General features: G+C 37.8%; 1 protein-coding gene across 6 annotated transcripts in view; it reads right to left on the bottom strand.

The window, feature by feature from the left end:
• Window positions 1-15,333, bottom strand: part of MIPOL1 (mirror-image polydactyly 1) — a 336,828-nt gene that overhangs the window by 16,212 nt on the left and 305,283 nt on the right. For 2 of the 6 annotated variants that reach the window (XM_055556692.1, XM_055556694.1), the window contains one exon: window positions 405-1,556. The exons of 2 other annotated variants lie outside the window; for them this stretch is intronic. In XM_055556692.1, coding sequence (XP_055412667.1) covers window positions 1,406-1,556 — 151 coding nt within the window. In that variant the 3' untranslated portion in view covers window positions 405-1,405. Of the gene's footprint in view, window positions 1-218; window positions 1,557-15,333 lie in introns of those variants that run through there. 2 more of the 6 variants (XM_055556697.1, XM_055556691.1) reach the window with 2 other exon arrangements.

The raw sequence follows: 15,333 nt of genomic DNA, 5'->3' as shown, positions 1-15,333 counted from the left end.
CTGTTACTGAGCTTAATAAGTGATATGTTGGTATACTGTATAATTGTTATGCATTACATTTCTTTTTAAAGCCAGGTGTTAGGTGGCTAGGTTGGAAAAACGATGTCTCAGTGGCATCAAAACAGTTTAAATATATATAAATGGTTTGATGCTAATAAAACCAGATTTTCTGTACTACATTTTAAAAGTTTCTATTCCTGAGTAATATAAATAGGCTAGCACTGACTCTATATACTTCTAAGTCAAATATAAGTGATTTTTCAGTTGATTAAAAATTCACCAACTAAACTGAAAATGGGAGTCAAAAGTTCAGAAGTCATTCTGTAGGGTTCTTAGACTACTCTAAGGGAGAGAGATCACATTCATTGAATCAGTAAGGGTTTTGCTTCTCAAAAGATGATGGAATTAGATCATCAATTGCCTTTTTCTTACTATTTTATTCACGGTAAGCATAAAACCTCAACCAAAAATCTTGCTTGATGTCACACACACAGAAATCTTCTCTATAAGGGAAGCTCATACCCAGCAGCTTTCATATACACAATTCTCCCTCCTCAAAGACTGGTGAGCGACACAGTCTAGTCTGCTCCAGCTTTTCTCATTTATATGGATCCGTGCATGAGGGTCCTTTGCAAATAAACACAGCACCGAGCCAGACACTAAAGGAATGAGGGTATTCTTAGAGTCATACACACTGGTTTAGATGGACTCATCAGCTGCATGCAACATTGAAAACAGCTCAAGTTAAATGGATGACTCTGCATATATCAAGAGTTTTGTTAATAGAAAGTAGGGACATGAAACAACTCGGGGCATAAAAAAATCTTTGCTTTGAGAAATGTAGTTATGATCTCATAGTGAAAAAGGAAAATCTTGCTTAAATTTATTACCACAAATTTCTCTAATGTAAATTTTACACAAGTATTATATATCCATTAAAACAGCTTTAAGCTAGTGATGCAAATACTTGAACTAGAAGATTTACTAGACAATTCACTGTATTTACAGATGACTCTGTATTAGTTGGACTTTCCCTAGTGATAAGAACCAGTGCTCTGTTATACTCTCTGAAGAGTATGATTCCTAGGATCACATAGATTCTTTAAGACAAAGTTTTACTAAGGTTAACTGTGGAGGAAGGGGAAGAAAAATGTCACTGTGAAATTTTAACTGCATTGTAAAATATGCCAATAACCTGAATTAACAGCTAACAACTAGAAACCTTGTAGAAGCCAGTAGAAACCTTGATATGCCATTAATAGAATTTCTCAGCATAGACTGTAAAAAGCTAAGACAATACACATATTTTTGGCTGCACCGGGTCTTTCTTGCTGTGTGCAGGTTTCTCCAGTCGCCATGCAGGGGCTTCTCCCCCTGTGAAGCATGGGCTGTAGAGAGTATGGTCTCAGTAGTTGCAGCGTGCAAGCTCTGTAGTTGTGGCATGCAGGGTTAGTTTCTCTGTAGCACGTGGGATCTTAGTTCCCTGACTAGGGATTGAACCCGCATCTTCTGCATTGGAAGGTAGATTCTCAACCAGTGGACCACCAAGGAAGTCCCTAAAGTTAGAAAATAGTACTTTCAGGTTAGTTAACTATATCTCTCTCCCACAGTATCATTTGCTCTACTATTAAAAAAACTTCCTCATAATGTAAAAGTAAGCTCTACTTTGCACAGTTATTATCAGTTGAATTCTGAATCAGTGGAATGCTAAATTACTGAGATGAGTCTGTATTGTGCTTCTTTGGGTTTTTTCTTTACAGATGGACTCATCTTACTTTAGTTTCTTCATACATTAGGATATCTTTCCATTTAGAACTCTTACATCTTGTGAAGGCAAGAGGTTAGGAGGAAATACTTAAATATCATGTTTTGCAATGTCTTTATTATATTTCAACAACTACTAGATCAACCACATTCTCAGTTTATCCAGGTTGAATGATTTATGAAAATTTGATCTCAGAAACAAGAAATATGTCAATTACATCGTTTTGTAAAAGCTTACTGACTTTTGAAACACAATGAAGCATCTATTCCTTCCTGTAAGGAATGGACTATACCTGCCAAACACGGACTGTGCTGACAGGAAGGTAGGTGTGTCTGTTGAACCACCTTGCAGGATCTGCCTGCAGGTTATTCTTTACTGTCCTAATCAATAATATCCTTAAAAAATTACATAGTTTAATAAAATAGGCTACAACTGCTTTACATGTTGCTCAATGATAGCTTCTCACAAAATTCATGAAATAGGAAAAGAGTTAGATTAGAATTCTAGGATTAGAATTTCTCTCTTCTAAATGGAGAAACAGAAGCCCAGACAAGGAAACCCTTGTACAAGGTCCTAAGATAAGACAGTAACAAATGTGGGCCTGGTTTCCTTGTTCTTATTTCAGTTACTTCCACTAGAGTTTGGGCTAATAGAAAGCTACAGATTTTAGATTATAGGTTACTGTATTATTTGTCTTAATAAGTACATTAAACTGTTTCCTCAAGTTATTACTTAAGTCAAATTGGTAAGCATTTACTGGCATATTTTATCTGCTAGTTTAGTAACAATTATAGGAAAGTAAACTGATAACGCTGTATATAATTAGGAAATAAGACAGTTTATTTGCTATAACACAAATGTTTTGTCAACTTGAAAAATACATTTACAGCTATATTTTAGACAGAAATTCTAGCTTTTTCAAATAATACCACTTTTATATTTTCTTTATGTCTATATAATATGTACATACTACAATGAAATACATAGCTTTCCATCAAGTAGATGATCATAAGTTATTTACCAATTTTCTGAGTTGGTTTACTCTCATTTTTCACTCTTAACGAATATTTTGATACATTTTAAAAGGCAAGTAATACTTAATGAATACTGATTATGTGTCAGCATTCTGAGAAGTACTTTATGCACATATTTAATTTTCATTACAACTCCATGGAGTAGATATGATCATTAGATGACAAACCAAAGCATATAGAAGGTAATCTGACCAGGGTTGCACTGCTATTGAGTTCTGAAGCTGGCGTACGTTGCAAGGCTTAATTACCACATCCCTGAGCTCTCTGATGATGTGCTCCACTGCTTCCAAAAATACTGTAACTTTTAAGGTTTAGTTTTAATTTTTTATGGCCTTGGACTACTCTTACTGACTAGTAATTTTTTTGCAAAGTGAGAGAAAGGACTGAAAACAGAACAAATTCCTCATCTTCAGTTGAACTGTAGTGAAGCAAAAATTTCACGATAGATAAACAAGCTGTAGATTCCATTAAAAATTTTTTTTTTAGATTTCATTTTTTTTTTTTTTTTAGATTTCATTTTTGAGAGAAAGTTTTATCTATCAAGGTGAGAGAATTCTTATTAGCAGGAGAATTTTCTTTTTAGAAAAAAATTCCATTTCTACTATTTAGGCAACAAAATTATCTCATCCAACATATCTGGCTTCTCAATTATTATATTTTTTCCCAAGGAGAAAGAATCAGGGAAATTCAAGAGAGATGGATAAAAATCATCCTTCCAGTAGAGAAGACAGCAAAGCCACTAAAAATGCTTTGGGTTGTCCATTAGTGTCAAAGATCTTGCTCTCTTTAAACCACGGCAGCAGGACAAGAAAGAGATGTAGTTTTTTCTTTTACTATTATGGCTGTTCTTTCTATGCTAGTTCTTAAATGTTGTTTTATCACCTTTAAACCTTTTTATGTTTTCCTAAAAGATGTTATTTGTTCCCCTGATTTCATTTAAATGCTTATGGTACAGATTATCATCCCAAAACTCTCCTCTGAGTTTCACCCTCATATATCCAACTGCCTTCAGGATAGCTCCTCTTGCTTATTTTCACAGGTATATGACAGTGAGCATATCTAAAATAAAGCTTATTTTACCTCCCATGCATATTTCAGTATTTCTTATTCTGATTACTGTTGCCATTCATTAACTCAACCAACTTTAAGTTGAAAAAATTTAGAAAACCTTGGTTCATTGATTTTTTTTTCTCACTGCAGCTTGGATCTAAGAAAAGATTGTGATAAAACCACTAATGTAGACAGTGGGAAGCAATAAAAGGGTTTACCTCATCTAGTAATGTCATTTACATTTTAGAAAGATTCCCCCTGGCAAGAATATAGAGATGAGATGGAGGTAAGTTGGCCTACAGGTAGGGAGTCCAGATAACTTCTTAGGAGCACAACAATGTGGATATACTTATGGTCACAAAACTGCATACCTAAAAAGCTTATGATACGGATTTAAGTTCAATCGACAAACATTTATTTAGTAATTCCTATGAACTAGTTACTATTCGAGGCATTGATTATTCAAAGACTAGGACATGGCTTGATCATAGGAGCAGTAAGGTGGAGAAACATCTTTATATGGTAACTTCAATCAGTTATTGGTAAATGCTGTAATAAAAGGGTAAGCATGGGTATTACACAGAACCTAGCTTGGGCAGGGAAAAAGAAGGGCCTGTAAAGGCTTTCTGATGATGCCTGAGTTAAGTTTTGAAGGATAAGAAGGAGACAGTCACCTCAAGAAAGGTGGGAATGGAGAGGGGGTAGGATGGGAATTTCAGACAAAGGAAATAATATGTGTACAGGCACTGAGGTATGAAAAGCATGAAGTCCTACCAGTAGGATGGTTTCACAGGTTTCTCAGGATCATGGAGGATGTTGGGAAATGAGACTGGAGTGGTTGGTCTTGCCCTAGGTGGTAAATAAGCCACAGGAGTGGATGGAAATGCTAAGAGAGACATAAGAAAGGAGGAGCAGGGGGGGTGGGGGGTGGGAAGAAGATAGAACCAAAATGAAAACAAACACTTAAAGGAAAAGGACTGACAAAAGAATTTGAGAAAACAGTCAGGGAAGCAAAAGACAAACCAAGTGTAGGTGCTGTCACAGAAAGTAGAGAAGAGAATTTCAGGAAGAGAGTCATCAACAGGGTTAAATACTTAAATAAGATGAAAGTGACAAATGAACATTAGGAAATGACAACCTTCTCTGTGCAGCTTTAATAGCATGATAGAAGTAGGATAATGTGTGTGAAGATGAAGTATAGGCTTGGTTAGAAAATATAAGATCTTAGGTAGAAACTAAAGAGGATTATAGTTGCAGGAAAATGTATGGCTGAGGAAGTCCTTAAAGAAATGGATGGCATGTGAATATGTTTATGGACTATAGAAGAGAAGACTACGGGAAGAAGCTAAAGTAAAAGGGAGGAAGACAATATATTTTAAGGAGGGTCTCAGAGAATGGAATTATAAGCACAACTTGCAGCATTATCACTAAAAATATGACTGGAAAACTTTTCCTTGGAGATTAGAGGGTATAGAGGTGGGGGGAATAGAGCTGTGGATAACTCTGTAGAGGTGGAGGCATTTAACTGACAGAACTCATCATTGCTAGATTCAATTTTCCCCACTGAGTAAGAAGCAGAGTTCTCTACTGAGAGCACAGGGTAAAGAAAAAGGCTGGGAAGCAGGTGGGAAATAGTAAAGGTTTAATGGGACAAGAAAGGGAGGTGATACTGGACATGTAAAAGGAATGCTAGTGGGATTGATGGGCCACTGATATTGAAGTTTCTTAGCAGGGACGGGGGAGTCTGGTGGGCTGCCGTCTATGGGGTCACATAGAGTCGGACATGACTAAAGTGACTTAGCAGCAGCAGCATGAATGCAGAGGTTGGGGTGGAGAGGAAGACACTGAACCAGGTACTTGAAATGCACATTAAAGGAACCTCAAGGATCTCACATTTATGGAGATCAGTGGATATCACTGGAGAGGAGAGAGACATAGTGATAATAAAGTTGGATGATATAAATCTCAAAGAAGGGAGGGTTTTCATGTGGATGCAGAAGGTATGAAAATAGCAACAGGGAACCAGAGAACTCTTCTTTCTAGTCTACAGGGTATGGGGAAAAGATTGGTGTCTGATGGGCTACAAGCAAAGAAGTGTCCTTGGTAAATTCAAGTTTCAGGTAGAACGTATGTGGGAAACATTCAGTGCAGAAGTTGTGGAAAGATGCAATGTAGTAGGGCTTCCAAGGTGGTACAGTGATAAAGAATCCTCCTGCCAATGACAGGAGGCACAAGACATGTGGGTTTGATCCCTGGGTCAGGAAGGTCCCTGGAGTAGGAAATGGCAACCCACTCCAGTATTCTAGCCTGGGAAATCCTGTGGACAGAGGAGCCTGCTGGGCTACAGTCCGTGGGGTTGCAAAGAATTGGACACGACTCTATGACTGAACAACAAAACCCACCCTCCCAGGCATAAATTATAAACAATGAAACAAAAAGTTCTTTCTCAGTCTCAGGCACACTATGTAACTGAAAGATACAGATTAAAATACACACAGATGCGTTAAAAAATATATATATAAATATACAATTATAAATCTGTAAAGACACAACATATAAATATGAACACACATATGTGCATAAAAGTATGTGTAAGAAATAAAGGAAGATCAATCAAAGAGAGAATAAAATGGAGAAAAGAAAGACTATTCACATATGAAATAGACTGGAAAAAAAAATTCTAAGTGAAAAGGTGAATGCAGAAGTAAATGGAAGACTGGGGTGAAAAGTCATGGTGAACACATTCATAAATTGAAAGATAAAAACCATATGATTATCTCAATAAATGCAGAGAAAGCCTTTGACAAAATTCCACATCCATTTATGATAAAAACCCTGCAGAAAGCAGGCATAGAAGGAACATATCTCAACATAATAAAAGCCATATATGATAAACCCACAGCAAACATTAACCTCAATGGTGAAAAATTGAAAGCACTTCCCCTAAAGTCAGGAACAAGACAAGGGTGCCCACTCTCACCACTACTACTCAACATAGTTTTGGAAGTTTTAGCCACAGCAATCAGAGAAGAAAAAGAAATAAAAGGAATCCAGATTGGAAAAGAAGAAGTAAACCTCTCACTGTTTACAGATGACATGATCCTCTACATAGAAAACCCTAAAGACTCCACCAGAAAATTACTAGAGCTAATCAATGTAGTAAAGTTTCAGGATATAAAATTCACACACAGAAATCCCTTGCATTCCTATACACTAACAATGAGAAAACAGAAAGAGAAATTAAGGAAACAATTCCATTCACCATTGCAACGAAAAGAATAAAATACTTAGGAATAAATCTACCTAAAGAAACAAAAGACCTATATATAGAAAACTATGAAACACTGATGAAAGAAATCAAAGATGACACAAATAGATGGAGAAATATACCATGTTCATGGATTGGAAGAATCAATATAGTGAAAATGAATATACTACCCAAAGCAATCTATAGATTCAATGCAATCCCTATCAAACTACCAATGGTATTTTTCAGAGAACTAGAACAAATAATTTCCCAATTTGTATGGAAATACAAAAAACCTCGAATAGCCAAAGCAATCTTGAGAAAGAAGAATGGAACTGGAGGAATCAACCTGCCTGACATTAGACTATACTACAAAGCTACAGTCATCAAGACAGTAAGGTACTGGCACAAAGACAGAAAAATAGATTACTTCAGCTCTTCAGATATGTCATTATATCAAGTACTATCATTCATTCATTCATAAATACTTCTTGAGTATTTATTTTGTGAATGCACCTTCTAAACAGTTGTGTTCAAAAGAGTTTTTAATGTGTCTACCGTAGGTGTGTGTTATATCAAGTTTTTTTTTTTTAATACAAAATCTTCTGTAAAGATGTGCCATAAAAGGAATTTTCAGCTATGTCATGATATAATGAGTTCAGGCTATATCTTTTGCAAATAGTTCTAAGATTATAAGTATTGTGAACAAGAGGTGTATTAATAAGAAGAGAATGAGAAAGTAGGAATAAGATGTTCTTAGACACCACAATTTTGGGTCATTTAATTTTCAGTACTTCATTTAGCTCCACTTTTAGATGTACATTAATAGTAAGAAACTGTTTTTTAACTTGAAATTAAATAATAAACTTGGATTTATCTTTGAGATAAAACAGAGCATAGAAAAAACTTAGTACATGTAAATTCAACAGTGCTTAGATTAGATATATGACATTCCTTATTCAACGCCATTAATATATAAGATGAAGTGAAAAGTGAAGTGAAGTGAAAGTGAAAGTTGCTCAGTTGTGTCTGACTCTGTGACCCCATAGACTATACAGTCCATGGAATTTTCCAGGCCAGAATACTGTAGTGGATAGCCTTTCCCTTCTCAAGGGGATCTTCCCAACCCAGGGATTGAACCCAGGTCTCTCGCATTGCAGGCGGATTCTTTACCAGCTGAGCCACAAGGGAAGCCCAAGAATACTGGAGTGGGTAGCCTATCCCTTCTGCAGCAGATCTTCCCAACCCAGAAATTGAACCGGGGTCTCCTGCATTGCAGGCAGATTTTTTACCAACTGAGCTATCAGGGTAGACAAGGAAATGAAAAGTTACCTATATTTTAAACACAGACTAACATTTGCTATTTTAGTGCTGCACTCAATATGCCAGCAAATTTGGAAAACTCAGCAGTGGCCACAGGACTGGAAAAGGTCAGTTTTCATTCCAATCCCAAAGAAAGGCAATGCCAAAGAATGCTCAAACTACCGCACAATTGCACTCATCTCACATGCTAGTAAAGTAATGCTCAAAATTCTCCAAGCCAGGCTTCAGCAATATGTGAACCGTGAACTTCCTGATGTTTAAGCTGGTTTTACAAAAGGCAGAGGAACCAGAGATCAAAATGCCAACATCCGCTGGATCATGGAAAAAGCAAGAGAGTTCCAGAAAAACATCTATTTCTGCTTTATCGACTATACCAAAGCCTTTGACTGTGTGGATCACAATAAACTGTGGAAAGTTCTGAAAGAGATGGGAATCCTAGACCACCTGATCTGCCTCTTGAGAAATCTGTATGCAGGTCAGGAAGCAACAGTTAGAACTGGACATGAACAACAGACTGGTTCCAAATAGGAAAAGGAGTATGTCAAGGCTGTATATTGTCACCCTGTTTATTTAACTAATAGGCAGAGTACATCATGAGAAACGCTGGACTGGAAGAAACACAAGCTGGAATCAAGATTGCCAGGAGAAATATCAATAACCTCAGATATGTAGATGACACCACCCTTATGGCAGAAAGTGAAGAGGAACTCAAAAGCCTCTTGATGAAGGTGAAAGTGGAGAGTGAAAAAGTTGGCTTAAAGCTCAACATTCAGAAAACGAAGATCATGGCATCCGGTCCCATCACTTCATGGCAAATAGATGGGGAAACAGTGTCAGACTTTATTTTTCTGGGCTCCAAAATCACTGCAGATGGTGACTGCAGCCCTGAAATTAAAAGACGCTTACTCCTTGGAAGGAAAGTTATGACCAACCTAGACAGCATATTCAAAAGCAGAGACATTACTTTGCCCACAAAGGTCCGTCTAGTCAAGGCTATGGTTTTTCCTGTGGTCATGTATGGATGTGAGAGTTGGAATGTGAAGAAGGCTGAGCGCCGAAGAATTGATGCTTTTGAACTGTGGTGTTGGAGAAGACTCTTGAGAGTCCCTTGGACTGCAAGGAGATCCAACCAGTCCATTCTGAAGGAGATCAGCCCTGGGATTTCTTTGGAAGGAATGATGCTAAAGCTGAAACTCCAGTACTTTGGCCACCTCATGCGAAGAGTGGACTCATTGGAAAAGACTGACGCTGGGAGGGATTGGGGGCAGGAGAAGAAGGGGACAACAGAGGATGAGATGGCTGGATGGCATCACTGACTCGATGGACGTGCGTCTGAGTGAACTCTGGGAGTTGGTGATGGACAGGGAGGCCTGGCGTGCTGCGATTCATGGGGTCGCAAAGAGTCGGACACGACTGAGCGACTGATCTGATCTGATCTGATGTAACCTTGAAAAATTAGTTTCACTAAACAATCATTATATCAATTAGCATCAATTTACATGACTAATAAACATAAAAGTTGGAAATACAACAACCAAAATACATAAAGCTTGGACTTATTTTTATTTCATCCCACTTAAAAATTAAAACAGGGAGAAGAATTAAAGCTATATTTCCTTCTTTACAGGATCTCTACGGTAATTCTACTTGAAGTTTTGGATTTTAAATGGATAATTTTGGCATAGTTTTATCCAGGGCTTAATTAAGTCTTTGTTAGTAAGTTAGGTGTCTAGATAGCCTGCTAGATTCCAACTGTCCAAGGCCGTGCTAGTGCAGTGGATGATACTATTAGGAAAGTACTTACTGAAGATAATGGAGTTATTTTGCTTAAGCCTCTAACTTAACATAATAAAGTGACTGAGATAATGGAATGAATTAAGATCAAGTGACAGTTTTATTGGGCTCTTTAACTGTCTATCAGAGGATATTTAAACCATATGTAAGATTCCCAAGAAAACTCAACGCCAGTAACAACCTCATGAAGCTCCATGAGGGCTGGGACATTATGTGTTTTGTTCATAAATGTATTCTTGTAGCTAGCAGAATAGGCTCTCAAAAATCAACACGACATTATTTGTTTGTGAATATATATTATACATACATGCATATGTTAAGGGTCTCTGCAGAAGCATACTGAATGATAAAATAGTTATTTGAAAAGAATGTAGGGAGTTTGGGGGCTTGGTGGGAAAGATGTTAAATGAAATTTCACTCTTAGTGAGAACCAAGGTTATGCTTTTTGTTTCAGGAGGAATTTTGTCAATGTGATAAGAATAAATTATTAATTCCAAAAACCAGCAACTCCAGCTCTTCTTTTTGACTTCATAACTTACAAGGAGAAAAAACATGAAGCATACAAAGGAATAAAATTGCTATAGATGCATCTTCTATGCATCTTCTATGGGAGAAGCATCACAGTCAAAAACAAGCAGGTGCATGACAATGTAGGGAAAACAAACTGAAAATAAGGTAAACCATTTTTTACTATTCCATTAAAAACTCCTGATTTAGAAGAATTGAAAAAGGGATATGTTAGCAGTATTTTTAAAAAGAACACAAATTTCGGCCAGTTCCTTTTCTGATTCTTGTGTTTTGTCCCTGCTCTGCAGCTTCTAGGATAGTCCTAGTGATGGAACCAGATGCCATGATCTTAGTTTTTTGCATGTTGAATTTTAAGCCAGCTTTTTCACTCTCTTCTTTCACCTTCATCAAGAGGTACTTCAGCTCCTCTTCACTTTCTGCCATTAGGGTAGTGTCATCTGCATAGTGGAGAAGGAAATGGCAACCCACTCCAGTGTTCTTGCCTGGAGAATCCCAGGGACTGGGGAGCCTGGTGGGCTGCCCTCTATGTGGTCGCACAGAGTCGGACACGAGTGAAGCGACTTGGCAAGCAAGTAGCAATCATCTGCATATATGAGGTTACTAATATTTCTCCTAGCAGTCTTGACTCCAGCTTGAGCTTCAACCAGCCCAGTAGTTCACATGAAGCAGATGTTTTTTTCTGGAACTCCTTTGCTTTCTCCAAGATCCAGCGAATGTTGGCAATTTGGATCTCTGGTCCCTTTGCCTTTTTGAAACTCAGCTTGTATATCTAGAAGTTTTTGGTTTACATACTTCTGAAAATCAGCTTGAAGAATTTTGAGCATAATCTTGCTAGCATGTGAAATGATTGCAATTGTACTGTAATTTGGACATTCTTTGGCACTGCCTTTCTTTGGGACTGGAATGAAAACTGACCTTTTCCAGTCCTGTGGCTATTGCTGCGTTTTCCAAATTTTCTGACATATTGATTGCAGCACTTTAACAGCATCATCTTTTAGGATTCGAAATAGTTCAGTTGGATTTTGATCACCTCTATTAGCTTTGTTCATAGTAATGCTTTCTAAGCCCCACTTGACTTCACACTCCAGGACGTCCAGCTATAGGTGATTGATCACACTGTTGTGATTATCTGGGTCATTAAGACCTTTTTTGTATAGCTCTTCTGTGAATTCTTGCCACCTCGTCCTAGTTTCTTCTTCTTCTGTTACGTCCTTATCATTTCTGTCCTTTATCATGCCCATCTTCGCATGAAATGCTCCTTTGATATCTCCAATTCCCCTGGAGAGAGCTCTCGTCTTCTCCATTCTATTGTTTTCCTCTATTTCTTTGCATTGTTCATTTAAGATAGCCTTCTTATCTTTCTGTGCTATTCTCTGGAACTCTGCATTCGGTTGGGTATGTCTTTGCCTTTCTCCCTTGCTTTTTGCTTTTCTTCTCTCCTCATCTATGTGTAAAGCCTCCTCACAACCACTTTGCCTTTGTGCATTTCTCTTTCTTTGGGATGATTTTGGTCACTGCCTCCTGTACAATATTACAAACCTTCGTTCATAGTTCTTCAGGCACTCTGTCTACCAGATCTAATCCCCCGAAACCACTTGTCACTTCCACTGTATAGTAATAAGGGGTGTGATTTAGGTCATACTTGAATAGCAGTTTTCCCTACTTTCTTCAATTTAAGCTTGAATTTTGCATTAAGGAGCTCATGATCTTAGCCACAGTTAACTCCTGGTATTGTTTTTGCTGACTATATAGAGTTTCTCCATTTCAGCTGCAAAGTACATATCAATCTGGTTTCGGTACTCACCATCTGGTGATGTCCATGTGTACAGTCATCTCTTGTGTTGTTGGAAGAGGGTGTTTGCTATGACCAGCGTGTTCTATTAACAGACGTTTTCTGTTAGCCTTTGCCCTGCTTTATTTTGTACTCCAAGGCCAAACTGCCTGTTATCCCAGGTATCTCTTGACTTCCTACTTTTGCATTCCAATCCCCTATGATGCCAAGAACATCTTTTTTTGGTCTAGAAGGTGTTGTAGGTCTTCCTAGAATTGGTGAACTTAAGCTTCTTTGGCATCAGTGGTTGGGGCACAGACTTAGATTATTATGATGTTGAATGCTTTGTCTTGGAAATGAAACCAAGATCATGCTGTTGTTTTTGAGACTGCATGCAGGTACTGTATTTTGGACATTTTTGGTTGACTATGAGGGTGTCTCCATTTCTTCTAAGGGATTCTTGCCCGAAATAATAGATATTGTGGTCATCTAAATTAAATTCACCCATTCCTATCCACTTTAGTTCAGTTCAGTTGCTCAGTCGTGTCCAACTCTTTGTGACCCCATGAATTGCAGCAGGCCAGGCCTCCCTGTCCATCACCAACTCTCGGAGTTCACTCAGACTCATGTCCATTGAGTCAGTGATGCCATCTAGCCATCTCATCCTCTGTCGTCCCCTTCTCCTCCTGCCCTCAATCCCTCCCAGCATCAGAGTCTTTTCCAATGAGTCAACTCTCCGCATGAGGTGGCCAAAGTATTGGAGTTTCAGCTTTAGCATCAGTCCTTCCAAAGAACACCCAAGGCTGATCTCCTTTAGAATGGACTGGCTGGATCTCCTTGCAATCCAAGGGACTCTCAAGAGTCTTCTCCAACACCACAGTTCAAAAGCATCAATTCTTCGGCACTCAGCTTTCTTCACAGTCCAACTCTCACATCCATACATGACCACTAGAAAAACCATAGCCTTGACTAGACGGTCCTTTGTTGGCAAAGTAATGTCTCTGCTTTTGAATATGCTATCTAGGTTGGTCATAACTTTCCTTCCAAGGAGTAAGTGTCTTTTAATTTCATGGCTGCAGTCACCATCTGCAGTGATTTTGGAGCCCAAAAATATAAAGTCTGACACTGTTTCCCCATCTATTTCCCATGAAGTGATGGGACCAGATGCCATGATCTTCGTTTTCTGAATGTTGAGCTTTAAGCCAACTTTTTCACTCTCCACTTTCACTTTCATCAAGAGGCTTTTTAGTTCCTCTTCACTTTCTGCCATAAGGGTGGTGTCATCTGCATATCTGAGGTTATTGATATTTCTCCTGGCAATCTTGATTCCAGCTTGTGTTTCTTTCAGTCCAGCGTTTCTCATGATGTACTCTGCATATTAGTTAAATAAACAGGGTGACAATATACAGCCTTGACATACTCCTTTTCCTATTTGGAACCAGTCTGTTGTTCCATGTCCAGTTCTAACTGTTGCTTCCTGACCTGAATATAGGTTTCTCAAGAGGCAGGTCAGGTGGTCTGGGATTCCCATTTCTTGAAGAATTTTCCACAGTTTATTGTGATCCACACGGTCAAAGGCTTTGGTATAGTCAATAAAGCAGAAATAGATGCTTTTCTGGAACTCTCTTGCTTTTTCCATGATCCAGCAGATGTTGGCAATTTGATCTTTGGTTCCTCTGCCTTTTCTAAAACCAGCTTGAACATCTGGACTTTAGTTCACTGATCCCTAAAATGAAAATACTGCCACCTCCTGCTTGACTATGTCCAATTTACCTTGATTCATGGACCGAACATTCCAGGTTCCTATGCAATATTGTTTTTTACAGCATCGGACTTTACTTTCACTACCAGACACATTCACAACTGAGAGTCGTTTCTGCTTTGATCCAAATGCTACATTCTTTCTGGAGTTATTAGTAACGGCCCTCCACTCTTCCCCTGTAGCATATTGGACACTTTCCATCCTGGGGGGCTCATCTTCTGGTGTAATATCTTTTTGCCTTCATATACTGTTCATGGGGTTTTCTAGGCAAGAATATTGGAGTGGGTTGCCATTTTCTTCTCCAGCGGGCCACATTTAGTCAGAGCTCTTTACTATGATCCATCTGTCTTGGGTGCCCCTGCACAGCATGGCTCGTAGCTTCATTGTTACATAAGTGCCTTCACCATGATAAGGCCGTGATCCGTGAAGGGGAAGGCACACAGAAGACCTTTATTTCTTTTAGATGAAAGACTATTGATTACATCACTCTTCTGTTTAAAATATCATAGTTTCACTATTTTTAGAGTGTCTTTTGTTAAAAATTAAGGATGTTAAGTCATTTTCTTCTTAAATACTGTTTTAAAAACTTCAATTATATTCTCCTAAAAGTTTTCTTTTTCTCCTATGAAGAAATTGATCCTTGGTTTCAAGATAAGGATACAGTAAATAAAAGTTTGAAGTTAATCTCATTCATGCTATCATTAGATAGCTAGACAGTAACAGCTTCTGTCAGTTTAAAATTGTATGTTACAATACTTAGGTATTTTATATACAGTCTAATTTTAATATGAATGAGAAAAATTAACCTTTCTAAAATATCAAAATTTAGCTATGTAATATAATCATGGAAAAGAAGATTTCTCTGAAAAGTTTATGATGCATATTGGTCATAAAACATACACTATTTACTTAGAGTTGCCATGAGAACATATTAAAGGAAAATGTTTATAAAGATTTATACTAATACATATATAAAAGAATAAAAGAGGTTTATATTTTCATCTATCTCAAAAGAGTGTCTATCCCAACCATATACACATTTTTTGGGTAATTTATGGA

This window comes from Bubalus kerabau, chromosome 19, assembly GCF_029407905.1.
Source record: "Bubalus kerabau isolate K-KA32 ecotype Philippines breed swamp buffalo chromosome 19, PCC_UOA_SB_1v2, whole genome shotgun sequence".
In the NCBI taxonomy this organism is placed as follows: Eukaryota; Metazoa; Chordata; class Mammalia; order Artiodactyla; family Bovidae; genus Bubalus; species Bubalus kerabau.
Note: the sequence above shows the minus strand (reverse complement) of the source record. Positions and strands in the feature narration are given on the sequence as shown.